The following is a 25,315-nucleotide window of genomic DNA, read 5'->3' as shown; positions in this document are numbered from 1 at the left end:
CATTAGAGGCAATCACGCAACACCACCTACCAGAGGGACTTCAAATACATGGATTGGGAGGAAGCGACGACGAGATAAATAAAGGAGTTCATGTCAAACGCTGTGTGACTCCAAGGTGGCTCAATGGGCTTTACTCGCCATTCGTACTATAGAGTCTCTTGAAACATTTAAAACCTCCTTTAAAACTCTGGCTTAACACACTTAACTCCACCCACCAGCCAATTTAATGAATAAGTTGCATTGTTTAGATATATATTTTATTTTATTTTATAAATGCGTTTGTTTTAACTATTTGCCTGTTTCTAAATTATATTTGCTTGGCTAAACTGTAAGGCGACCGTGCGAGTTGTGAATGAACTAAAAGCACTAAATAAAATGTATTATTATCAGTGTTATTACTTGTCGAAGCTGCAGCAGGGCTTGAATCGCTCCACCAGGATTCTCATCTTCTCCAGCTCGCCGAAGGACAGGTAGGGGATGATGCGCAGCAGGCCCTGCAGGACGCTGGGATTGGAGCGCACAAAGGGGGTGTTGATCTGGTCCAGCAGCATCACCAGCTGGTCCTTATCGCCCGTCAGCAGCAGGTTACTCTGGGAGGGGGGGGGGGGAAGACGATTGGGACTCAGCGGCACTAGCTTTGTTCGTTTATTCATCACCATTAGAACCACGTAGCGCTTTCATCTCATGGATTAGTAAATTGTGTTATTTGAGCAATCCTGGTGGATGAGCCCTGTCGGATGAATTAGCAAGACTGTTGATGGCTCACTGGGGATATATAGTAAAATAATTATAAGAATCCTTAATGACCGAAGATTACTACTAGATACCAGAAAAAAATTAATGTTTCTAATGGAAGAGGATTATGAAGAAGATCCATCCCATTCAAGCGAAAACAAAGTGCAGATGAGATTCCCCAACTGCCATTTTAGGACAGTTGACCCCAACCTAATTTCGTGAAAGCCAGCAATCTCAACCAGGGTGTGTGTGTGTATTGCCTGGCCCTCAACCCTAGTCTCGAGAGGTCTCACCTTGTCCTCTGAGATCTCAGCGTTGGCTTCATCCAGGATGATCTCCATGATGCTCAGGACCTGCTCCGCTATGGACGCCCCGCCGCTGTCCTTGCTCTCCTGCTCCGCTACCAGGGCCTGGAGGAGGGGACACAAGCAGTCTGGGGATCAGGGGCCTGAGAGCAGTACCGCCACTGCCGTTTTAGGATTCACGGCCATCAATTATAAGATAGGGCTTTATTAGAAAGCTTCACTGTCATTATTATAACTAATGTCTGCATGGATTATCAGACTTGTATTGAATGATATAGAACAACATCACTAGATAGTTTGTGATTAAGACGTCTCTGTTCTCACCAGGTTGAGCGTTCCCAGCATGACGTTGAGTGTGTTCATCTCTGGTCTGACCAGCTGCTGTCGGTTCACCTTTACCTTCACACAGTAGCTGAACAGCTTCAGCAGCACCTGGGTTAACACATACACAAACACATTACGGATTTATTTACATTCTGGGTCAGGGAATATGACTAGTAGTCAAATGAACGTGGCAGGTTTGTACTACTGCAGAGCTAGTAGCTACTAATGGAAATATTATTCCTTAAGCAGGTGATGTTACTGGATTTCGTCCTGAATATTAGGTTTATTGATGTGCAATAAAGATCCACAGTCATTCATAATAATTCAGTTACTGATCCATTTAGGGTTTGTAGAGTTTTACATGTGTGCGTCCTGACTTACGGTGAGAAGGTGCCTCCCTTGTTTGAAGTCTTTGATTCCCGACAGGCGGTTCAGCATACACTCCAGCCCCCGACACTGGGCCATCACACCCGCCATCTTGTACACCTCCTCGTCATCCTCCTCTTCGTCTACGATACGCAAACAAATTCAGCATTTAATTCTGTTTTTTTTCCTGCATTACCATCATGTTGAACCTCTTTCACAACATAGAGTAGTCATGAAAATGTATGAAGTAGTCATGATGCATAGGGTTACCTGTGGTCAAGTCCATTAATGTAAATGATGTATAGGGTTACCTGTGGTCAAGTCCATTAATGTAAATGATGTATAGGGTTACCTGTGGTCAAGTCCATTAATGTAAATGATGTATAGGGTTACCTGTGGTCGAGTCCATTAATGTAAATTATGTATAGGGTTACCTGTGGTCGAGTCCATTAATGTAAATGATCTATAGGTTACCTGTGGTCAAGTCCATTAATGTAAATGATGTATGGGGTTACCTGTGGTCGAGTCCATTAATGTAAATGATCTATAGGTTACCTGTGGTCGAGTCCATTAATGTAAATGATCTATAGGTTACCTGTGGTCGAGTCCAGCGACTCAATGAACTCCTCGGTAGCGTCACCCAGAAGGCCTCTCATGCGGTAGATGATTCTCATTGGTTCACCCTGGCAACAAAAAACAAAAAACAAGCCTGTTAACCCAGACATTAATAATTACACTGCTTTAATCTGAAGGTACGGCAGAACCAAACAGTCAAACCATCGTAACCGACTCTCCTGGCTTCACTGAAACAGAGGTTATGAATACTGTTGGTAGATGGTTAATTAACCCAGACCCGTATGGTCATAATGGGACTCACCTCATTGGTGGGGCACCACACCTTCTTGTAGACCTCAGCGACAGACAGGTCCAAGCTGATGATTTTGTTGTTCACCAAAAGCTATGGGGGAAAGTCACATTTTAAGTTCTTATAAGTCTATGAATGTATATCTTTAATATTCTTAAATGCTGCTATAGTGCTTTGGGATTGAAACTATGGAAGAGGTCTGACAGCTCCCACGTTCTTTAAACATTGTATACCAGTGTATACTAGTCTATGTATGTATACAATGGTCCGGTCACGTGACTGCAGGGTAATGGTCCAGTCATGTGACTGCAGGGTAATGGTCCAGTCATGTGACTGCAGGGTAATGGTCCAGTCATGTGACTGCAGGGTAATGGTCCGGTCACGTGACTGCTGGTTATGGCCTGGTCATGTGACTGCCGGCTAGGGCCTGGTCATGTGTCTGCTGGCTAGGCCCTGGTCATGCGACTGCTGGCTAGGCCCTGGTCATGCGACTGCAGGCTAGGGGTGTGGTGGAGTGCTCACCTCCATGCCACTGTCGTCCTCCAGCAGGGCCACCAGGTCACAGTCCTGGCAGATCTTGTTCTTGATGTCCCTCATCAGGGGCCTGATGCCCGGCTCGTTGCTGCTGTACGGGTTCCCTGGCATGCGGCCCTGCAAGAAGTCCTCCTGCTGGGGGTCCTTCTCCAGGGTCACGAAGAACTCCGTCACCTCGTTCTCCTCCTGGAGGAGGTGGAGGGGGGAGACAAGGGTGAGGGGGTGACCTGTGATGTATTTCATATAGCAGGTGACAGCTAGTATAGAGGTCGCTGAGACCACGTCTTTAATCATTTTATATTATAGCATTAGATGATTGCATTATACTTTCAATATATCTGCTAGGAATGCTACTGTACTAGTGATATTTTAGAGACCCTTTATCCAAATGACCTGCGATAGTCAAATATCAATAAGAAGCTGGTTGGGGTTATCCATCTCGCTTAAGGACGCCTTTTTCAATGTGTCCTGCTTAGCAAATACTGTTAATTTGTATTTCAATGCAATCTGCATCACGCAATGCAAAAGTAGGTTACATTAATTAACGCCCGCGCTGCAGTGAGCCGTGTTTGGCCTCGATCATTAGGTCAGATGAACGGCTCTGTGAGGCGATGAGTGGAGCCTCAACGGGGGGGGGAAACTCACAGGGTAGATGATGCTGCACAGCCGCTCAAAGATGAACACGGGTGTCCGGTAGTCGTCCAGGTCGTAGCGCTTGGCGGTCTCGATGCACACCGCCATGAAGGCCTTGGTCTCAGACTCCGTTCCTGTAGACACACGCGTGTAAATAAGTCATTTGGTCCCAAACCAGGGGCCTTCACGAGTGTTCTCTGATGAATGCCGTCGGCAGGGAATTTATATTTAACCCTTAGAACCGTTTAGGGTTCAGAGGTCAAGGTCAGAATAACTAGGACTGAAACTATATTGCAATTAATTTAAAGTAGAATGGTAATTGTTTGGGAGTTAATATTACATTCATTTTCCTAGTCTTAAAATTGAATTTGTGCATTAAGAAGTGGACAGAAACATCGGCTCAACTACAGCCTAACATCCTTTAAGGGCTGCACAGGCCCACATCGGAGCACCCCCCTAACTCCAAGCTCTCTAAAGGAGAGGGAAAAACTCCCCAAATCCCAGGGAAAAAAACCCTGACAAGGAACTGGGGAAAGGAATCCCTCCTACCAGGGAGGGTTGGAAATCAACACTTCCACGAACCACCGTCCCAACCACGCAGCCACCCACCTGTGGTCATGTCCTCCAGCATCTCCAGCAGCATGTCCTGGGTCTCGTCGATGAGCTTGGTGCGCTGGACGACCAGCTTCCTCAGGCACAGGTAGCCGTTGAGCACCGTGCCCACCAGACGGCTCTTGAAGTGCCGCTTGATGGAATCCACCTCCACAAACGACGACAGCAGACCTGGGGGAAGCCATTCACATGGTGTCAAAAGGTGTGAATTCGATAGGGTATTACAAGCCTCTTTAATCTCAAGTGCCGGTATCAGGATTCTGTGCTTCGGATGCAAATGCCCAAAGCGTCAACGTTGTCTTAGTGGAAGCAAATGAGATCAGATGAAAAAACTACCTGTCAAGCTCTTGAGGGCGTAGCCTTGCTGGAGGTCAGTGCTCAGCGTAGCTTCTTCAAGAGACAGCAGGTTGGCGATCTCCTACACAGAGATACATACAGAGATACTGCTCATGAATAACTGCTTCTGAAACACTTGTTTCAGAAGCAGTCTGTACTCCGCCACTTTGGAGCACATAGAGGCATTTAAATGAGCTGTTTGCTGGCGTTTAAAGAGAATGTATATTGAAGACGAAGCAATGCCTTGTGGATTTCTCAATAGTGTATTCATGAATTATATCGTCATCATTGAATCGCAATGGTACAAGGGTATTCCTATAAGCACATTTTCGAAGGTCGGGACCATGGCAAAATACTAGGATTAAAAACATCTACCAATAGGCATTTACAGTGTATATGTATATTAATTCATGGAGCATTTGGTCATCCAGTCACCTTGGTGATGAGGTTCCCGATGTAGGGCAGGACCCCACGGGCAGCAAGGTACACCTTCCAGTGGGCTGGCTTGATGAGCTTCTGGTACAGACCCAGGTACTCCACCGCACACTCCCCTGCCACACTCAGCTCATCCAGGTAGCTGACACAAACACACACACAAACAGTCAGTACAGCAGAGTGCACACGGCGGACAAGCATCGCTCGCGGAATAACCTCAGCACAACAAGAGTCATTAGAGCATAAAGATTGAACCAAGAAATTAAAGGTTTCCACATCCTTATTCATCCGTTCAGTGTCCTCCACCCAGCACCATGAAGCCAGACTGTATGATGAACCCTGGTTCGCGGGCTCCTACCTGGTGAGCAGGTCCAGGACTTGCTGCTTGCGGCTGGGTATGGTAGTGAGGGCCTCCACGATGGTACATGCGGCCTGTCTCGCTGCTTGGGTGGCAGGCGTGAAGAGCACCTACCACAAAAGAACCAGCAACTATATCACGGGACGCCGGAAAACAAACAATACACCGCGTCCTCTTTGTATATGTGACTCAGGGAGAAGGCGTTGGGGGGAGCGTAGTGAGCGGCTGTTACCTGCCGCAGCCAGTTGTTGTGGCTGAGTTTGAGCAGGCGGGGGAACAGGCCCTCGGTCCGGGCCCTCATGAACTGCTTCCACTTCCACACGTACTTCTCCAGGAGGTACTGCCTCCGCAGCTCCACCTTGCTCTGGGGTTTGGACACCGCCTCCTGGCCTGCAGATGGAGCACAACCACTTGTAAATAATAAATATCGACGAGACATTTTATTAGAAGTGCTGACAGGTATTGGTTGGAAAGGCCGTTGAATACGATTCTTTAAAAGGGGCCAGGAAAGTCCAAGCCAAAAGGTTGTGGGCTTAAAGCTGATTGTTGTTGCTCAGGGATGCCTAGCGGTACTGTCTACTGGCATCTCTGAGAAATACGCCCAAATGGATCAAATCGTCTGAAATACTAGTGGTTAAATCCATTGCATTCCAGTGGTCCTTTTGGGTCAGTTTTTCAGAGCGCCCCACTTACAACGAGCTGGGAGGCACTTCTTCCAGGCTTCGTAGGACGCTTTGGGGTCCTTCTTGAGCCAGAGCTGGGCCTGGGCGTGGATCTCATTGCTGTAGGGCTTCACTGTGGTCAGAGACTCCACTGCAGCATCCTACTCACGCACACACACAAAATGAAATATATCGATTGGAAAATAGTTCATTATATATTTTAGAACAAACCTAAAGGGGCATTTAAAAATTGGAGCCTTTCGAAGATTCGAGAAAAAAAAAAACATCCCTTCTAGTTCTATTCAAGCAGATCATGTGACGCTCCAGGACCAATGGCTGTGAGGCGTTTACCTTGTTCTTCTTGCTGGTGGGAGCAGGGGGCTTGATGAGCTTCTGCAGGATCCTGAGACACATCAGGGTGATGTTCTCCACCACCACGGGCGTCTTGATGTTCACAGACATGAGGAACAGACTGAGGGCTGGATGGGGAGAGATGGGAACATCAGTTAGTAGGATGTGTCTGGTGTCACTTAGTCATGCCAGAGGAGGGAAGACTGGCTTTACATCCATTAGGCACAGCATTCAAATCATTAACATATGCCTTTTGTTGGACGTTTGAGCCAAAATTTGCCTTCCAGATGCAAAACATTGCTTCTGAAGAAACAATCATGCCTACTAAAGTCCAAAAGCAGTTAAACTAAAGGAAAAGTAAATACCTGGTGAAATGAAAAGGTAAATCCATATGAACAACGTACCACAACGCAGCCTGAGCTCCCAGCAGCCGCCCTCTTTAGAGATGGAGTCCGTCAGCAGCAGCATCTCATACTGCAGATTACTGACCTGCAAGGTGAGGGAAACCAGAAGCATCAGACACACACACAAAGACACTGGCTACCTAACTTCATTTGCTTTAAAGACCACCTTAACTCTGTAATGTGCAGCGTTTTCACTGCAGCCATTCAATTTGCTTAAAGGTATTCTCAAGTGACGACTGCGTTTCCGATATGGATATGAATTCTTATCATGTAGGATACTAGAAAGAGACAGTGTGTATGAGACTTCAGGGGTTCAGTTGAGTAGGGATGGTTAACATCGTACCAGATCTGGATTTGCCCAGTGTCCTTTCAGGGCAGAAGACACTTTGGCGATGATGAGGTCATTCATCTGCTGAGTGGCTTCTGGGTGATCCCTGGAAGAAGAGGAGCAAACAAAGTCTTAACGTTATGCCTGAGGAAACCAGCACATGAATGGAGCGAGGCGTTGGAAACAGTGACTATCACACAGTATTAAGTGTTTATCCAAAGTGAGAATTAATTCAGATACATGGTGCTCAAGGTAGGGGCCTCTTGCTCAAGGATGCCTCCATGTAGATCCGTGGTGGATCAAAACCAGAACCTTTCCGGCTAGGAGTCATACACACCAAACCACTACACCTAGTGACTGACTTCCTGTGTCTTTGTACGTCTGTGGATTGCTGAAGTCACTCCTTCCCTCCACAGCCGTTTACAAACCAACTGCACTACGTTGATACTCCGTTAACAACCCCCCCCCCCCCCAAGCGGCTGTCCTCCCGAGCAGACCCACAAGGGCGAGGACTCACCTGGTGAGGAGGCAGACCAGCTGCCGCACCTCCTCCCGCATGGAGGCCGTGCCCCGCCGCAGGTTGTACTCAAACAGCTCCCGGATCAGCCCCTGGAGGACCAGGATCTGCCGCAGGGCGGGGTTGGTGGCCAGGGCGCGCAGCAGCGTGATGCAGTGGCCCGTGACGGCCGAGGCGCAGCCGTAGCACTTGTTGGAGGAGGTGTGGCCGCAGCCCAGCACGGAGAGGGCGCGGTACTGGCTGGCGGTGAAGGTGGGCTGGCTGCCGCCGCTGCTGCTGCGGGACGACTTGGTGGCCGCCTCGCGCTGCTGGAGGTCGTACTCCAGGAGCTCCTTACGGGACGCCAGGACCTTCTGCTCACACAGACACAGACACAGACACAGACACACACACACACACACACACACACACACAGGGGGGAGGAGAAGAACCGGGTTCAGGGGGTTTTCATGGACCGTCTGCAGATGAGTGACATTCTCTTCAACCTTCGAAGTACAGGTTGGGTCAAAATGCAGCAGTGTAAATTGGATGGTAATCATCCAAGAAGGGTTTTGATTTGGTCCTTGTCTATGCAGCAGACTACACTGGAAATGACAAAATGAATGGGGAATAACAGAGGCGTTCCTACCTGTATGATCTTGGAGAGCTCGTCGAAGGAGGTCTTGCAGTCTCCGCTGTACTCCTGGGCCAGCTGCTGGATGTAGCGGTTGACGTTGGCCGACGTGGCCCCCAGTCCCCCCCCGGCTCCAGAGTCGTCCTGGTGGAGGAGCAGGGGAAGGTGTTAGGAACAGGAGGGAGACAGAGAGACAGATTCTGTAGTGAGGTACCGGCATTCTGAGCGACTCACCTGAGGTTTTTCTGGTGCGGCCTCGTTGACCTTGGACAGAAGGCTCTCCAGCTGGGGCCGGTGGCCCATCAGCTGGTGATACACCCGGTCGGCCTTATCCAGCAGAGTGTTGATGTTGGTCACAGCCTGCAGAGAAACACATCCAGGACCGTTTAAGGTCACTTCTACACATACTAGGAAGACGACACAGTAATGAGTCTCTGGGTTGGGTTGTAGCCTGCGGGAGGTTTCAAATGATCTGTATTTTGGCCCAAGAGGTGCGCCTTACCTTCTTCCTGTCCTCCTCGTTCTCGATGGGATCCACAGCGCAGCAGGGTTTGGCGTACAGCATGAAGTCAAAGCGGGCGTATTTGCAGAAACCACAGGCGTTGCACAGGAAGGGGTCCTTCTCGTCGTAATTGATGGACCTGAGGCAATGGACGACGAGGTGGTTTAAGTTAAACTAGCGCCAAATGAAAAAATGTAAATTAAATCTTATTTTCTCTCCGACAGTTCGGCCGCTAGTCTCCAGTTGGCCAGAAGAAGGTCGGGGCTCACCTGCACTTGTGGCACTGGTACACGTTCTCCCCGCAGTTCCCACACACGCCCGGGTTGGCCGGCACGGAGGCGCTGCAGCGGGGGCACTGCAGCGTCTCCGTGGACGCCTGGTAGTTCTCGTAGAAGTCCGAGAACTCGATCATCAGGTTGGATGCCACGATGGGCAGCGGCAGGTCGATCTTCACCTCCGTCTGGCCCGGGGTCAGCTGCACCTTCTTGGCCTTGTGCCAGCGGGCCGGCCTGGGGAGAGGGAGAGAGGGGGAGAGGGGAGAGAGGCAGAGGGAAAGAGGGAGGAGAGAGGGAGAGAGGGGGAGAGAGGGAGAGGGCTTGTTAATAATTTGGACTTTCATAAGGAGGACTTTAATCTCTTCAGTGCACGTCTTTTCACTCCACTCAAAGCAAGGGTGAGTTGCTGCTGTGAATACTGATTTTAAGTTAATGGGAAAAACACGGTTTAGCGTCATGGAAAATGACTGCATAGCTTCAAACCAACAAGATACCTGATCTTAAACAGCGGTACAAAGCGGGAGCGACTAGCCACAGACGACTCACTTGTTCTTGAGCTCCACGATGGCCTGCACCGTCCTGTTGTTGTAGTAGAGGTTGATGGTGCGGACCATCTTGGTGCGCTTCAGGTCCCCTATCTTCACCGTCACCTTGCTGATGGTGTGGCTGCCGATCAACTTCACCACCTGCTGGGTGGTGGTGTAGCGCGTGTCCACTTTGATCGAGGACAGCTTGATGTTCTGTGGACGAACCGAAAGGAGGATTCGAATAAAAACCCCAGCACAACAATTGACAAAACAAAATGTTGAGCTGCGTATTAACGGACTCATGTCAGAAGGGGACTCACAGAGAGGGGGACTTCTGGGTTGTTGCAGACCAGGCAGGGGTCACTCTCCAGGAAGAACCCGTCAAACTCCACCAACCCAGACAGAGTGCTGGAAAAGAAGGATGTTGGTGATTTATTTGATGGTCTTTCCGAGGGTCAAAGTGTGAGTAGAAGACTGGGTCATTTTAGTCATTCTGGTTAATGGAGGTTAAATGGAAGGGTGAATGCTCACTTGTAGATGTTGGAGTTGGGGTGGTTGGTCAGTATGTGGTTCTGTGTCCTCAGGATCTCCACAGCTTTCTGGGAATATTCCTTAAGCTTGAGGGACGAAAAAAAAAACACAATTTATGAAATGCAAACATAAGATAAATATTGTACTGGTGGCAATTTCGCTTGCTATGCACAGAATACTTTGACTTTTATATTCTGGTCAACATTTCTCAATAGATGTATTTTGACTATACTCTGCTTGACTGATGGATACATTAAACTAAAAACAGTTATGACGAAAGGCAAACTGTCCAACAGACCTTCTTCTCGGTCTGAGGCGTCTTGAGGGAGAAGTATCCCAGCAGGTCCACAAACTGGGCGGCTTTGCGGCCGTAGGCGGGGAGCTCTGGCCAGATGGCCCAGGTCAGCTCCAGCAGCAGCTCCTGCTGAGACTTACTGGAGTTCCTGTCCAGAGACCGCAGGGATTGTCAGGAAAGTACCATTGACGTCTATACGTCAGAGCGAGCGAGCGAGTGTTATGTCGTGTTATTCTTGGTAGATGTGTAGGGACAGACAGTGTGTGTAACAGTACATCTAGATACGTATAACAGTACCTGTAGATGTGCAGGGCCAGACAGTGGGCCTGCCAGCGCACAGCCGAGGAGTTGGACTCCAGCAGGAAGCAGCGTAGGAACTGGATCAGGGTCTCCTTGTCGGCGAATTTGTTGAGCTGGCTGACCAGAGCCATGCACAGCTGGTCCTCCTGGCTGCCCACCCCTTCACCTGTAGACAGATCCCCCCGCAGACACCGTTCAATAGACGGAGGGCATGCAGACGCTTGCTCAATGCTTCAAGATTGTTCATATTAAAATGAGAGTCGGCCTCACAGAGAGCGGATGGATGTTTCAGAAATCAAATCAAATCTTTTATTCTGTGAATGGTTTGACCCTAATCTCACCAATTTGTTGATTTAATTTGACTCTTTGCTCGATTTAGCAAATCTTTATCCACAGCAACATTCAAATAAATGCATGTCATTGTGGAGTAGTCAAGAGTTCTAGGAAGCACAGGGAATCGAACACAGAGCCTTTACGGCTGGGAGACAAACACCCTGGGCAACGACGCCCTCCTGTCAATGAGGAGGTGGGGGCTCTTCCTCACCGTCCTTGTCCTTCTCCTTGTCCTCCTTCTTGCTCTTCTTGCTGGAGGACTTGGTCTGGGAGGGCTGGGAGCCTCCGGGTGGCCCCCCACCTCCCCCTGACCCTCCTCCTCCTCCCCCCGAGGAGGAAGAGGAGGAGGAGGAGGAGGTGGCGAGCACCTTGCTGCCACACAGCGCGCAGGATAGCAGCTGCAGGAGCACCGGAGACACGCCCTCGTCCACCAGGAAGCTGACCTGCAGCAGGAAGTACAGCACGGCTGGGCAGGAAGAGGAGGCGTTAGAATCGAGGCGTTGAAATGGAGGAGTGAAAGACTAAAGGATAGCTTCCAACTCTTTACTGGGTATCTCGAACAAGTCAAGTATTAATGGTTCACTTACAGTCATCCTTCATGCAGAACTTCTGCCAGTTGATGGTCCTTTGAGTGGCGATCTCGGCGCAGGCCTTGAGGTGCTCCATCTACACAGGGGATGGAAAGACGACCGGGCTCAACACAAATCACACAAGAAATGCAACACACTTCAATCCCAGTCAATTTTTCCTCATCAAAATCTCCCCATATAATTAAGTAGGAGGTCTGTCAACACAGCATAGCTAAACTCAAACACTCTAGCATGCTCAAGTTAACACACAGACAAGACGGACAGTTTTCAGAGAGGGACAGAGAGATAGACGGGCAGGGACAGAGAGAGGGAGACAGATACAGACAGAGGGAGAATGAGACAGACAAGAGAGGGACTCAGACAGACCCACGGACAGGACAGGTCCACACTCACCAGGCTGATGAGCGTGTCGTACTGCAGGGCAGAGCCCGAGGTGGCTGTGAGCACGCCGGCCCGCAGGTAGATGCCCTGCTCCTCCAGGAGCTTCTTGATGGCGCGCACGTGGGAGTCCAGCGTGTGCAGGTCCCGCAGCTGCCGGTACTTCTCCTTGGAGCCGCAGATGAAGAGCAGCAGCTTGCGCACCTGCCTCCGCACGAAGGGAGTCTGCTGGATCATCAGGTACTGGGGGGAGGAGAGGGGATGGGAGGAGCAGGGTCAAGGGGAGGATCATAAGTCTTCCCGTTTGGGTCCAATGCACTCCAAACTGTGGCTGGAATGGACGTTTCTGCAAATGTGCTTGAATACGTTGAACAGGTTAAAGTCTGGCAGACCATAACATCTACCTCAGACAGGAAGTAGAACCAGGAGTGGTCGAAGACCGGGGCCGGGATGCGGGGGTTGGTGTCGGCGATCTTCTTGATCTGGTAGGGCAGCCGGAGCACCATCTCCGTCAGGAGCTGAGAGTACGCCTCAAACACATCAGCCGCGTGGCCCTGGGGAAGGAAACACACACACACAGTTTAAACTACAACAAACAACCCCATTGTAACTCTTGTGAAGCCCCAGTGCCGTCCAGCATCAGGGGTTAAGAGCATGACCTTCGACAGCTTAACATACTTAAAGCACCTTAAGGCATGGCAAAATTAACAAGGGGAAAACAGGATAGAATTAAGGGCAATAATCAATTTAATTGGAATTAAATTAAATGGTCACAAATTTTAAAGATACAATATAGTAAATATATCTAGCTTAATATATTTGAAGATAGAGATGCTGCAGGTTTCAACAACAACGTAACCTAATGTGAACACGGCAGCAGATGATGGGAGAAGCTTTGAGGATCGCCCCGGGATGTCTACCTTGACGTATTGTCGCAGGAAGAAGGGGCTCATGTCAGGGGGCGAGGTGGCCGTGTGGGGTCTCAGGAGCTGGCTGGCGGCCACAGGCTCCTCCTCGCCCTGCTGGCTCTTCCAGAACTCCAGCAGGGACTTGAGCACGTGGAGGCAGTAGTCGATGGAGCCCAGGCTGAGCAGGGCCGTGGCCGTGGCGTTGGAGATCAGAGACGACGACTGGGATAGGAGGAGAGACGGGGTTGAGTTATCGTCTAATAAACTAAACCTCCATTGGGACTCCAAGTGACGGGAACAAATTTACTTGGACACATGGAATCGATTAATGTGTTGTACAAAACAGTTTAAATGTTATTTTTTTGTTTTAGCTATGAAATCTGAAACTGTACAACCAAATACTCCTACTGCATCAACCATTCAACTCAGTGCATTACATCGTCTACTGGACTAACTAGTACACATGCATTCCTCATCAACTTTTGTCCCCATCTTGACCCAGCAGCTCATTCCTCTGGCCCCAGTACGAACCGAGGGAGGTTGTGGAGAGGTGCAGGACGGAGGGGGGACTCACCTCAGAGGAGGCCTTGGAGCCAGACTTGGTGCGAGACATGAACACACTGAGGAGCCTCATGATGACCAGGTGGACCTCGTTGATGGCGCTGCGCTCGTTCTTCTTGGACACGTCCTGGGATCAGAGCAAAGAGAAACATGTTTGAATCTCACTGCGTCTCAACAGAAGGTAGTATGGTTTGATTATAGTCGCTAAAAGAAGAATATTGAACGCAATATATCGACCTAGCCTGATGAGTAGTTCATCACAATCGAAGACGTCTAAGGAAATGTATCTTAGACGTCCTGTGTGTATATATTTCTCTTAATATATGTTGTACTTTATTCTATTTTATTCTATTGTATTTTAAGCACAGAAATACAGTCACGAACATTTCACTGCACATCCTGTATGTGTATGGGACAAATAAATACTTTGAATCTTGAATCTAATCTAGGTTGCCAAAGTAGAATACTCGGAATATAATTTTCTCTTCAGACATAAAGGGCCAAGGTTTAAAGTATATCACAGTATATGACAGCGAAGCCTGGATCACCACGACGTCACCGGCCGCTCACCTTTTTGTGCATGCCGAGCTCGGCGATGAGCAGGGCCAGCAGATCGTCCAGAGCCCCCTTGTCCTTGTCGTCCTCTCCGTCCAGGTCGGAGGTCAGCATGAGGATGACCTGCATGTAGGGGATGGCGCGCACCCCGCCCACGTTGTGCAGCTGGGGCAGGTGCTGCAGCAGACGCTCCAGCAGCATCAGGCGGACCATGTGCAGCCTGCTGGGGGACCAGACCACGTGTTAGCCAGGGGGAATCCACTGGAACCGCTTCTGCTTTCTACTGGGACTAGGGGCTTTTTAGGGTGAGTTGTTCCCTTTCCTTTAGGGGGCGTCAACAAACTTATTGACCTAATGTCATTTGACTTAATGTCATCTATTTTAAAATGAGGCTACAACAAACTGAGGCCTACATTTATACACTTTATCCAAAAGTATTTTGCTGTGAACAATCCTAATATACAATCAATACAAAACAACTGGACAGAGTGGTAAAAAGCTGCAAGCTAGTGTTTGATTATTATAATTATTATTATCTTAAGGCATAATAAAGTACTTCTTCAGCATGTTATGGGGGTGACCAAGTGGTCTGGGGAGCAGTTCTTCAGCGTGGTTTGGGGAGTCGGACCTGTTGCTGGTGGTGACGTCTCCCTCGTTCTCCACCTCCCCCTCGGAGCCGTCTCCCTCCTGCTGGGCGGCCGTGGTGCTGATGGCCCCCGTGCTGGAGCTCACGCTGCCGGGCCCCGCGGGGTGGCCCTCCACGGTGGGGTCGCCGTACGCACTGCTGCGGCCGGACACTGGAGAACGCACACACGCATTCACACACACTTCCATTAGAATTAGTTCTCTACTAAGAAACTTAAGCTTGCCAAAATTATGCGTTTCAGAAGCAATATTAAGAAACGTGATGAATCCCATACAGGAATAATGTTAGTTTTCCTCCATTGTTGTTTTAATCAAGCACATATTGAGACATTTCAGATCATGATGATAGGTGCACCTTATTGCTACTTTGCACTTTTGCAACTACAACATCTGCCTTTCCCTCTGGGGATCACCGAAGTGTCCTCCTCTCCTTCTCCCTCGAGGTGCATTGTACTGGTACCCCTTCCCAAGCGGGCCCTCACCACTGTGCTCTCCAGCTACCGAGTCGACGGCAGACCCTCCGCTCTCCGAGCCCACGCTGCCCCCGTGCTCAGCAGGGGAGGTCCGCAGCGTGGAGCCGTCCGTGGCGGCCGTGCTGCCCTCGTCGTCCGACGCCGGGGCTGAAAGGCATTGGGTTAGGGTTAGCATTGGCTGTAAGGAGCAGGTACACCCAGCTACCCTCCCCACCCTGTTCCTGGGGTAGCCCCGGTGGGAATCCTCTACCAGTGTGGTTAGACAGAACCACAAGCTAGAGAGGACCTTTATTATTGGATGACTTCATAGGATCAGAATCTCGGGCAGTATTATAATTCTCATAAGACCTCTGATTAAAGGTCACCTATGGAGAGGGGGGGGGGCGGTTTCCAGGGTGGAGGTGCTGGTTCTCACCTGAGGCGGTGGTGTCTGACAGGGTGCCTGCATCCAGTGATGAGGAGCTGGGGGCCTGGCCGGAGAGACCCAGACTCTGGAGGCCCAGGGCACTGCTGCTGCTCCCTGGATACAACACACGAGGAGGCTGTTGGAGCTCTGACTTCACACGGTTCACCCTTAGCTACAGACCCAACACGTTTCTTACGAGATATGTACCTAATTCAACGCCTGAATTACCCCTAAGGAGGAATGAATTACCCATCTATTCATCCATCCACCCATCAGGTAAATAACCTATTTTACATCAAGAACGAATAATCTGGAGAAAAAAATATTGCTTATTGATTTTTGTGGATGTAAACTATTTTAATGTAGCATTTAATGTAGCATTTTTAGAGTAATTAGCACATAAGCATTTCATGCCAGTTATGAATATGAATAATTGGGCTATTTTACCATGCACACCTTGCTGGTCCTGCTGCAGGCTGAGGGCTATGGCCAGCTCCACCATGGTCTCGTCGTCTGCGTCCGGGGGGATGTCCAGCATGGGGGGGAAGCCCTCGGCGCCGGCCAGCAGAGCCTCCAGGGGGGACGGGTTCCCGTTGTTCACGTTCTCCGCCGTCTCCAGCACCATGGACTCAGACTAGAGGGGGGGCGCACAGATATAAGAAGTCATGAAGGTTTCTCCCAATGCTTCCAAGAAGAATTGCGGGCTAACGGAGGGGGAATCTATCGTGATGAATATGCTTAATATTATTTAAGAATCACGGTCTTCTGTATCCTCACCACCATCTCGAAGTCTCCGTGGTCCACCTCGTTCTGCTCCTGGCTCTCTCTCCTGCCCTCGCTGCCTCCGGTCAGAACCGACGACTGGATCTTGTCATCGGGATCGTCGTCATCGTCGTAGTCTTTGTCTCCTAGAAAGAGAATAAGAGGCATTAGCGCGATGATGGTTGAACGCCACTCAAGTCCACAACGATCACTGAAGAGGAGACGTGTTGCTGTGGGCTGTACTGTTAAGTATGTCACCGTTGGTGGTGAGACACCTACCCATGGGCGTGTTGGAGCGTGGAGGAGAGGGGAGGGTCACGTGGCGACGCTTGTTCCTCGGGCGCAGGACTCGAACCAGCGCCTGCTTGCACGCAAAGCTAACAGAGGTGTCCTGCAAACAATGAAGAACGGAAACACCTTGGGTTAGTTAAAGTTTACAGAGGTGTCCTGCAAACAATGAAGAACGGAAACACCATGGGTTAGTTAAAACTACCAGAGGTGTCCTGCTAGCATGAAGTTCAAAAAACACCATGGTTAGTGAGACTCACTAATCCATAGCATTATTTAAGATTATTTTGTGTACATAAAAAAATAAAATGTTATTAGTTAAGAACCAATTGGGTATTTGTAAAATTACTAATCTTGAGTTTCACCAGTTATAACAAGCTTGTTTATGATGACATCAGAAGACACGTACCGGACACAGCAACATCTGCATGTAGATCTTGGAGGCCACATTGATGTAGTCCAGTTCACATGTGCAATAGCCATGGATGATGTCCACCAAGGCGTTCACTGTGGCTTCAATGTGAGTCAGGCCTAAAACACCAATTGAGAGATGTCCGACAGAATGAATAACCATGAACTCAAACATCCTCATGTCATGAGCGTTGCACCGTCATGGATCACAATGAGCGGGCATGGGATGAAACTTTACCGGGCAAGCAGGCGGGAGCCAGGAAGGCGTTCTTGGGTTTGAGTGCGTGGAGTTTCCAGAAGTTGTTCACCAGTTGCATGATGAAGTTATCACTCTCTCCATCCATCAACTTCTGTGCATCTTCTGCCATATCTAAATCAAGACACACTCAAGTGTTTCAATGAGCCATTGAAACTCAACGACGATTGTGTATAACTGGTCCATTTAAGAAGGTTCCTGCTAAAACAAAAAACTGGAAACATGCTAAGTTCAACTAACCATGTCTTTTTCTCCAAATGCACACTATTAAATCAAAGAAAGTACATTCAAGAGAAAACATATGACAACTCTGTTACAGCCAATAACAATCACGGTTATCCTTTTGTAGGCTTTCAAAGCGGCGGTGAACTCCCTGTTTGAGCTTGAATTCGAACAATATGAGACTGAGGCTAATATGTTAGGAACAGTTAGAAAATGGCGTAGGCTATGTCCAAGATTCTAGAAGACATACAAACACATTTTTTCCAACCCTTTTAACCATGATTCTGTGTTCACTGGTCTTTAAGATCCAACATGGTGTGTGTGTGTGTGTGTGTGTGTGTGTGGTCCTCCTGCTTACCGGCCTCCTGCAGTGGTTTGGTCTCTGTGAAGTGGACCAGGTTGCTGGGTCTCATGATGGCTATGGAGCGGGCCGTGATCACCAACCTCTGGAACACATCCGGGTCCAGCTCCCTGCCCTCGCGGCTGCAGCCGTTCAGACACTGCACAGCGTTGCCTAGCAACGACTGGTCCTGGGAGAGGGAGCAGGAGGAGAGGCGCGTGTTACTTAATGGCCGTAGCGTATGCTTTGATAGATGTGTCAAAGAATATGTAGATATATCTCTTCTACTGCTCAAGATTCTAATTAATAAATTACATATATAGATATATAGATATATAGATATATATATCTATATCTATAGATATAGATATATACACGATTATTTTCAAATATATATATATATAGTTATATAAGTTGTATGCTCGGTTTACATTTTTGATGATTATCACAACCAATGTGTTTCCTTTTTACTGGAGCCATTACCATTGCCTTCCCTATGATTTGAAATGACTTGCAAAGTATTTAAAACAACTTTAAACACCTTAAAACTAAAATACAGTTGAATTTCCCAAGTGAAAAAAAATGAAGAAGACGAATGCTGCTGTGCATGGATGTCAGGCATACTGAGAGAGAGGGCGAGTGAGAGTGTGTGCTGGTACCTTGTGGTTGTGGTAGGCGGTGCGGTTGGTGTGCAGGCTGGCCAGCAGCCCCTTGGTCTGCTGCTGCACGCCAGCGGGGGTGGGCATGGACAGCAGCAGGGTGGCCAGCTCCAACGCTGCTGCCTTGTTCTTCTCCTGGAGACACGGACCACAACCACACTACTGTAAACCAACCAGAACTAAAGCACGACCACGGTGCTATAGAGAGGGCAGGTTGCCTGAGGAGGGGATTGTGTGGTTGCTAGGGATAGATGTTGTGTAGGGATGCTCGATTATGGAAAAAAATAATCCTAATCACGATTATTTTCATCAATATTGAAATCACGATTATTCAAACGATTATTTTTATTTATTTTTTACTTTACTTTTCTGCAATTTCTATAAAACATTTAATGAATAAAATATACTTAAACTATCTTTTTTTTCTTCTTTTTTTTAATTGATATCACGATCAAAATTAGATTAACTGCACAGCCTTAGTGTCGTGATTCGGATGTTCATCTCAACAGTACGGTGTAGTTCGGTAGTGTAGTAAGCGTAAAAGGTAGGGCCTCACCCCAACCTTCTCCTCAATGACCTGTAATTGGAATTCACTGCAAGTCGTTTTAAATAAAAGACTATGCTATGTGGCTAAATAGTACTTTTTTTATAAGCTAGGTTGCCAAATTGTGGGAGGCAAAAGAGTGCTGTTGGTTTTGTTCAGGGCAGAGACGAGGGTTTACCTTTTCATTGGACGAGCCCACAGCGAAGCAGCTCTCCAGGGCTTCCAGCGAGCTCACCACCAACCTGGCCAGAGGAGACAACCAGTCACATCTGCACCTGACGCTCAATTGACTCCAATCATTTGTTGAACGAAAGAACTGAAAAGTTTGACCAAAACCCTTCGCAATCAAAATCATGTACAAGTTTGATGAATGGTTGCACAGTCAAAAATCAAAAATCAAAACAAATTAATATCTAATGCCATCTTATGGCCTTATGCTCAAGTGTGGAAATGACAAATGGCATGTTCAAAAGGTGCAGGCATATACGTAAACACACACAAACACACACGCACGCACGACACAAGTGCAGCACACATGCACAAAGCTATCCAAACAACAAGCAGAGAAAAGGGCTGGTTTACTAACCGGTCCAAGGTGGATAAGGACTCAGTTTCACAACTTTTTATTTTGTGGGGGCGTTTGTATTGTTTTTTTTGGGAGCAAAAGAAAAAAAGGAAACAAAATAACAGTGAGGATCACAGAAAGACAAGTGGAAGTAAATGAGTCAACTGAAAGAGAAGAGGGCATGCGAGTAGATGACACGGAGATAGCCATGCACTGAACACATTTGGTAACCGATCATATAACCTTTGAGCCCCTAGACTGCCTCTGGAACAACCGCCGCTGTCATTACTTTGTGAATTTGTGAAAATTAACAGGGTTTTTTTATTTTGTAAAGGTTGCCGTCCCGTCAAATGTGCATCGTTTGTGGATCCCTTATTTGTGGACTTTGCTGTGCTTCTCCAGTGCTCAGCTCCCCAGCTAGGATCTCCAGTCAGGAATATTACCACACCAACACAACAACCTACTCCCTTATCGCCTGGCTCCTAATGATGTGCTTCACGACTGCTGTTCGTTGACATATTATTGGTTAACATAAGGTCTAGCATGCAGACATCCCTAAAGCGCTCCTTCTCTGCATCAAACTAAAAAACAGGATGCATATAAGAACCTCTGACATACAAACATTGATTACCGCACACAAGGAAATAGTTTGGTGAAGAACCGATTTGGAGGACACAGTTCAAGGAAGAAATCGGTTGACATTTTGAAGAATGCTCCCCTCAGACTGCATACACAAGACAGAACCGTGGGCACCCATGTTACCCGCTTTAACCACGTCCCAACAAAGAGGCGGGCCCGTACCTCTCCAGCACGGTGCCGCTGGTGGCGGTGGGTGTGACCACGTCTCCGTCCGAGGCCCCGTTGCCCTGGTTGAGGTTGGGGCTGCAGACGTTGTTGGCGGAGGCGGGGGAGGAGAAGTCCTCCGGGGGCTCCTCCGGCCAGCCGAACTGCTCCTTGGTCTTGCCGTAGACCTTGATGGAGTCCAGCATGGTGACGCCGGCGGGGTCGACCGAGGCTCCGACTTGGAGGGAGAAGACGATCAGATGTTTAGCAGATGCTCGCAGCCAGAGCAGATACAAACCCAAACCATACAATGAATATTGGGAGCACCTTATCCAAGTTCAAAATCTAGATTGTCAGCATCTATTTAGATTCTGCTGGGTGATATTGAGATAATGGTCAAATTGATACAATGGTTGGCAAGATGTGCAAATATATAATTCATGATCACATTGACAGCATGAAATGAGTACTACTATTCATTAGTATAGGTTACACGTGAACCTCCTAGATGGCGCAATTTGATTGGTTCGCTTTCTCGGGATATTGTTTGAGCGCATGTGACGGCCGTCTCGTCACGCTAATAAAAACAATCCCGGCAAAAAGTATTATCTTGTTTCATTTTTGGAGTGTTCACGTGTAGTATATACTAAAACAATTATTCACCTCAGGCTCTGTTAATAGTGGGGAAAAGTATAAATATCAGTGTTAGAGTTTTAAATATGATATTCTTCCAAATCAGCATGTATCCAATCAGCCAAACCATTAATGTGTGGTGAAGACCCTTCGTCACTTACTGAAGATGCAGAGCTTCTTGTCGGCCTGCAGGGCCTCCTCCCGGGTGAAGGGGAAATCGAACCAGCGGGCTCGCGTCAGGTTGACCTGCATGGTGCGGCCGAAGATCTCCAGGTAGGAGGGCGCGCGCTCGATGGCCTGGCTGCCCAGCTGCACCCGCATGCCCGTCATCACCATGGAGCTGTTGTTGTTCACTGCCTCCACTGTGAAGCCTCCGGGCTGGGGGAGAACGGACAGGAGCAGCAGTGAGGCCACAGTCATTCAGACAACGTAAGGTAAAGGCTTGAGGGACAAGGGTTTAAAGAAAGTTATACAGGGATCGACCTATATATCGGTCGGCCGATATTATCGGCCGATATTCGCGTTTTTTTACGTGTATCGGTATCGGCCGATACGCGGCTGATTTTCGCCGATATTTTTTCACTTTTATTTTTTTTATTTTTTTTTTAACTTATTCTACCTCACCTGTTTTTAATATTTGTTAAATATTGCTCATCTAATTTTTCTTACTTGTTTTACCTCACCTGTTTTTACTATTTGTTAAAAAAAAAAATTATATTGAAGTTCAATAAATGTTCCTTTTTTTAAATTGAGACTTGTAACATTTGTTATCTGTGTAATTTTTATGATTGAGGGAGCAAAAGCAGTATCGGCTCTAAATATCGGTATCGGCGTATCGGCGTATCGGAGTATCGGCTAAGGCTGATGAAAAAATATCGGTATCGTATCGGCCCTAAAAAATCTGTATCGGTCGATCCCTACAATTAACCGGAGCCCGGGTTCTGGACCCTGCACCGACCAACGCCCTTACTATCAATGGTTGATAAACATTGATTTTCGATCAGAACCTTTCTCGGAGCGGTCAATGAGATGAAAACGTCTCCTAGACTCATCACAAATCTATCTCAGACAGAGATTGCCAAGTCTGAGAATCCTAGTCTGAGGAGGTTAAAATATGGGTTGTATTTTTCCCCTTGGTCTAATAATAAAGGATAAACCATACAACAAAAGCAGTTGTATTTTGGCCAGCATATCCCTTTTCTGAGTTAAACTTGGCAAAATTACCCTAATGACTTCCTGGGGAAGCTGAGGATTATTATTATATTCTCCATCCTTAATGGACTCCGTACCTTGGTGTTGGCCACGTACATCCCGGTGGAGTTGAGTCGGTGTTTGATCTGCTGTCCGTTGTACACCTGCAGCAGGTCGTTGCCTCCGAACTCCACCTCTGTCAGCTGCTGGTTGTGTTCAAAGAAGTCCACGGGGAACGTCACCAGGCTGGAGGTCCGTGTTGCTGGAGAACACACACACACACACACATCGGTGAGTCTCAGGGAGAATCGTTTCAGAGGAGCTCACTGTGACTGATGATGCTGATCCATTAGGACATTCGTTTCATTCAGTCAACGAGATAATCTACGATTTAGATAGATCCTAACTATATAGAGTAGGTTATAGGTTATAGAGTAGGTTTAAAGCCTCAGGGTGTACATTAGGAGATGACACATAATAATAATGAAACATAATGATGCAGAATGCTTGTCATAACCATTTCTATACTTTATAACATATGTTCCGCAACTTCCATCATAAGCAGCTATTTTGTCGAGGAGGTTTTTTTGGAGACATTTGCGTACAACACCATTTTGTAAACTAATAATACACGTTGTTTGTTCCCCAGCCACTCACTGGCAGCGGCGGCCTTGCGCTTGCGGACAGGCTTCATGATGCTGACGCCACAGCTGGGCTGCAGGGAGGGCTGCAGCCAGTAGGAGGTGTTGTCCACGTTGGCCATGTAGATGCGCAGGCTGCCGTCCTCACACAACAGGATCATGGTGGTGCGCTGCTGCTCGCTGCTGGCCGTGTGGCGGATGGCCACCATGTCCTGGATCTATGGGTGGGGGGGGGGGGGGAGGTGGTGGTTGAGTGTTCGGTCAGGTGCACTATGAGGGATGCTAGTTAGCAAACTGGAAGGGGGGGGGGAGGTACGCCTCGTTTCGTTGTGGAGATATTCTACCGTGGAGAAAGCCATTAGCGTGAATTGGTAAAGCTTTCATAAGGGGATCTTCACAAAGTTCATTCTACGGTGGCCTGTCTATGCAGTGTTTACTTTTAAACAATTCCGGACACCATTCTTCTATGAAGGTCTGTGTCCGGACAGGACACTTTTTGTTTGCCAATTACACGCTTTTAGATCCAAGCCTCCAGCAAAATGATTTGTCCAAATATATATTAAAGGAAAAAAAAGTAAAACATCCGGCTCACCAAGATTTGAGCTCTTCTGACTTAAGAGCATTAATCCAAGTTTTATTTGTGATACAACACCTCAACTAATGTGATTGTCCGATGAAAGTCTTTATACAAGGTCCTTGATGTTGGATTGGCAGGATTACGGTAAGGACACATTTTTAATCCAAAGCACTTTCTGAGAACTGAACGCTCAAAGCATATGCGGTTGCAATGTGAGAAGTGGTGTCATGGGGGGGCCCTCTCTCACCTTGGCCTTGGCCGGCAGGGTCTTGATCTCCTGGATGAGGAAGGTGTCCGGCTTCACCATGATCACCAGAGGGATCCCGGTGGTCTGCTGCACGCAGCACACCAGCCCCGGGTGGTTCATCACCTCGGACCACTGGCACAGGGCCGGGGACACCTTGCTGCTCCCCCCGTTGGACCTGGAAGAGGAGGAAGACCAAGAGGAGAGCATTGTGATGGTGCTTGTGGAGAAATATGTACTGAGAAGGAATAAGAGGATCAGGATTAAATACTTTAAAATACGAAAACGAGTTATAAGTAAAAAGATTCCAGATCGTAAATTAAATATATTTTCCAAATAAAAAACAAATATCGGATTGAATATTGACGACATTTAAAAAAGGGATTAAAGTACTTTAACTACTGGATTCCTCCATAGACACATCTATCCACTGTATACATTTCACTAATATAACCAGAGCCGTCGCCGGGTGGTTACCCTTTGATGTTGATGGTGAAGAGCCTCTGGACCTCCGTGGTGCTGCGGCTCACGGTGGCAGCGAAGGACTTGCCCTGGCTGTAGCTGAAGAACAGCATCTGCAGCACGTGGGAGTAGTACACAGACACACCGCCGCCCGCCACCTGCCCGTTGGTGTCCTGGTGATGGAGCGAGCAAAAACAAAGCACAAATTCAGTTTATCAGGGAAATCACAGGGTTTCAAAACTCATACACCAGGTTAGAACAAGGTAACGATCCTCCAGATTTTAACCATGGGGCTCAGTTGGTAGAGCACGGCATTATGCTATTTTTTGGTTTATTCAAAATGAGGTGCGCGAACCAGAAGGGCAACTGTTGCATGTTGGGGATAAAGGGGCATCAGAGGCGGTGGCGTACCTTGAGGTCATCGTGGCTGATCTCCAGAACGTTGGTGACGTAGAAGGGGCCGTGCTGGGCGCTGCTGGACTCCTCCATCACCTGGGTGTACATGTAGCCCGCCGACGACATGATGGCGATGATGTTCTTGCCCTCCTCGTTGAAGAGGAAGGTGGCGTCGCGGATCTTGGAGCTGGGCAGCAGGAAGTAGTACATGGGACTGAGGGCGTCCGACGACAGGTCGTAGATCTGAACAGGGGAGGGACGGTAATACCCGTTAAAACGACATTCATTGTACATTTCACATGGGAGGACGGCAGAAATTGTTCATGCTTTGACATTTTTTTAAATAAGGCCTTTGTCCAAATCGACTCAACGGTGAGTTCAGGTACATGTCATTAAGTAGCAGCCATGGGGTCGTCATGTTGCTCTTAGGATGCGTACTGTAGAGAAATACCATGCCGTGTTTCAGACACACGGGATCAGCAACAGGAGGTACCTTGACAAAGTCGGCGGTGATGATGGCGAGCTCCGTCTGGGAGCCCGGCAGCCAGATGGCCTTGATGATGAAGTTACCGGTGGCCAGCTGTGGGTGGAGGACCAGGTGGTCCGACACAGAGCCGGTACTGCTGAACGTCAGCACGTGGCAGTCCTGGGCAGAGCGGGGGAGACAGCGGATCACTGGGTCTG

General features: G+C 48.2%; 1 protein-coding gene across 16 annotated transcripts in view; it reads right to left on the bottom strand.

Annotated features, from left to right (window-relative positions):
* The window catches only part of ubr4 (ubiquitin protein ligase E3 component n-recognin 4), a 57,217-nt gene that overhangs the window by 8,401 nt on the left and 23,501 nt on the right, over positions 1–25,315 (bottom strand). For 6 of the 16 annotated variants that reach the window (XM_056597888.1, XM_056597993.1, XM_056597907.1 and 3 more), the window contains 54 exons: positions 25,125–25,277; positions 24,647–24,874; positions 24,251–24,408; positions 23,777–23,951; positions 22,969–23,170; positions 22,410–22,573; positions 21,282–21,498; positions 20,506–20,725; positions 19,726–19,758; positions 19,318–19,381; positions 18,596–18,730; positions 17,955–18,126; positions 17,357–17,488; positions 17,117–17,238; positions 16,699–16,810; positions 16,435–16,565; positions 16,105–16,291; positions 15,667–15,771; positions 15,261–15,398; positions 14,762–14,930; positions 14,149–14,356; positions 13,592–13,705; positions 13,030–13,239; positions 12,514–12,663; positions 12,125–12,352; positions 11,729–11,807; positions 11,353–11,607; positions 10,806–10,974; positions 10,512–10,656; positions 10,214–10,299; positions 10,003–10,090; positions 9,702–9,895; positions 9,150–9,389; positions 8,881–9,019; positions 8,613–8,738; positions 8,394–8,522; positions 7,766–8,118; positions 7,264–7,354; positions 6,921–7,005; positions 6,517–6,644; positions 6,197–6,326; positions 5,736–5,893; positions 5,504–5,613; positions 5,146–5,287; positions 4,711–4,792; positions 4,372–4,545; positions 3,775–3,896; positions 3,118–3,315; positions 2,608–2,688; positions 2,326–2,413; positions 1,746–1,873; positions 1,365–1,472; positions 1,029–1,145; positions 400–590 (listed from right to left, as the gene is read on the bottom strand). In XM_056597888.1, the coding sequence (XP_056453863.1) occupies positions 400–590; positions 1,029–1,145; positions 1,365–1,472; positions 1,746–1,873; positions 2,326–2,413; positions 2,608–2,688; positions 3,118–3,315; positions 3,775–3,896; positions 4,372–4,545; positions 4,711–4,792; positions 5,146–5,287; positions 5,504–5,613; positions 5,736–5,893; positions 6,197–6,326; positions 6,517–6,644; positions 6,921–7,005; positions 7,264–7,354; positions 7,766–8,118; positions 8,394–8,522; positions 8,613–8,738; positions 8,881–9,019; positions 9,150–9,389; positions 9,702–9,895; positions 10,003–10,090; positions 10,214–10,299; positions 10,512–10,656; positions 10,806–10,974; positions 11,353–11,607; positions 11,729–11,807; positions 12,125–12,352; positions 12,514–12,663; positions 13,030–13,239; positions 13,592–13,705; positions 14,149–14,356; positions 14,762–14,930; positions 15,261–15,398; positions 15,667–15,771; positions 16,105–16,291; positions 16,435–16,565; positions 16,699–16,810; positions 17,117–17,238; positions 17,357–17,488; positions 17,955–18,126; positions 18,596–18,730; positions 19,318–19,381; positions 19,726–19,758; positions 20,506–20,725; positions 21,282–21,498; positions 22,410–22,573; positions 22,969–23,170; positions 23,777–23,951; positions 24,251–24,408; positions 24,647–24,874; positions 25,125–25,277 (8,063 nt within the window). The remainder of the gene's footprint in view (positions 1–399; positions 591–1,028; positions 1,146–1,364; positions 1,473–1,745; positions 1,874–2,325; positions 2,414–2,607; positions 2,689–3,117; positions 3,316–3,774; positions 3,897–4,371; positions 4,546–4,710; positions 4,793–5,145; positions 5,288–5,503; positions 5,614–5,735; positions 5,894–6,196; positions 6,327–6,516; positions 6,645–6,920; positions 7,006–7,263; positions 7,355–7,765; positions 8,119–8,393; positions 8,523–8,612; positions 8,739–8,880; positions 9,020–9,149; positions 9,390–9,701; positions 9,896–10,002; positions 10,091–10,213; positions 10,300–10,511; positions 10,657–10,805; positions 10,975–11,352; positions 11,608–11,728; positions 11,808–12,124; positions 12,353–12,513; positions 12,664–13,029; positions 13,240–13,591; positions 13,706–14,148; positions 14,357–14,761; positions 14,931–15,260; positions 15,399–15,666; positions 15,772–16,104; positions 16,292–16,434; positions 16,566–16,698; positions 16,811–17,116; positions 17,239–17,356; positions 17,489–17,954; positions 18,127–18,595; positions 18,731–19,317; positions 19,382–19,725; positions 19,759–20,505; positions 20,726–21,281; positions 21,499–22,409; positions 22,574–22,968; positions 23,171–23,776; positions 23,952–24,250; positions 24,409–24,646; positions 24,875–25,124; positions 25,278–25,315) is intronic. The other 10 variants (XM_056597933.1, XM_056598012.1, XM_056597949.1 and 7 more) reach the window with 7 other exon arrangements.

Source organism: Gadus chalcogrammus, chromosome 1, assembly GCF_026213295.1.
Source record: "Gadus chalcogrammus isolate NIFS_2021 chromosome 1, NIFS_Gcha_1.0, whole genome shotgun sequence".
NCBI classification, from domain to species: domain Eukaryota; kingdom Metazoa; phylum Chordata; class Actinopteri; order Gadiformes; family Gadidae; genus Gadus; species Gadus chalcogrammus.
The sequence above is the reverse complement of the archived record's forward strand: the minus strand, read 5'-3'. Positions and strand labels throughout refer to the sequence as shown.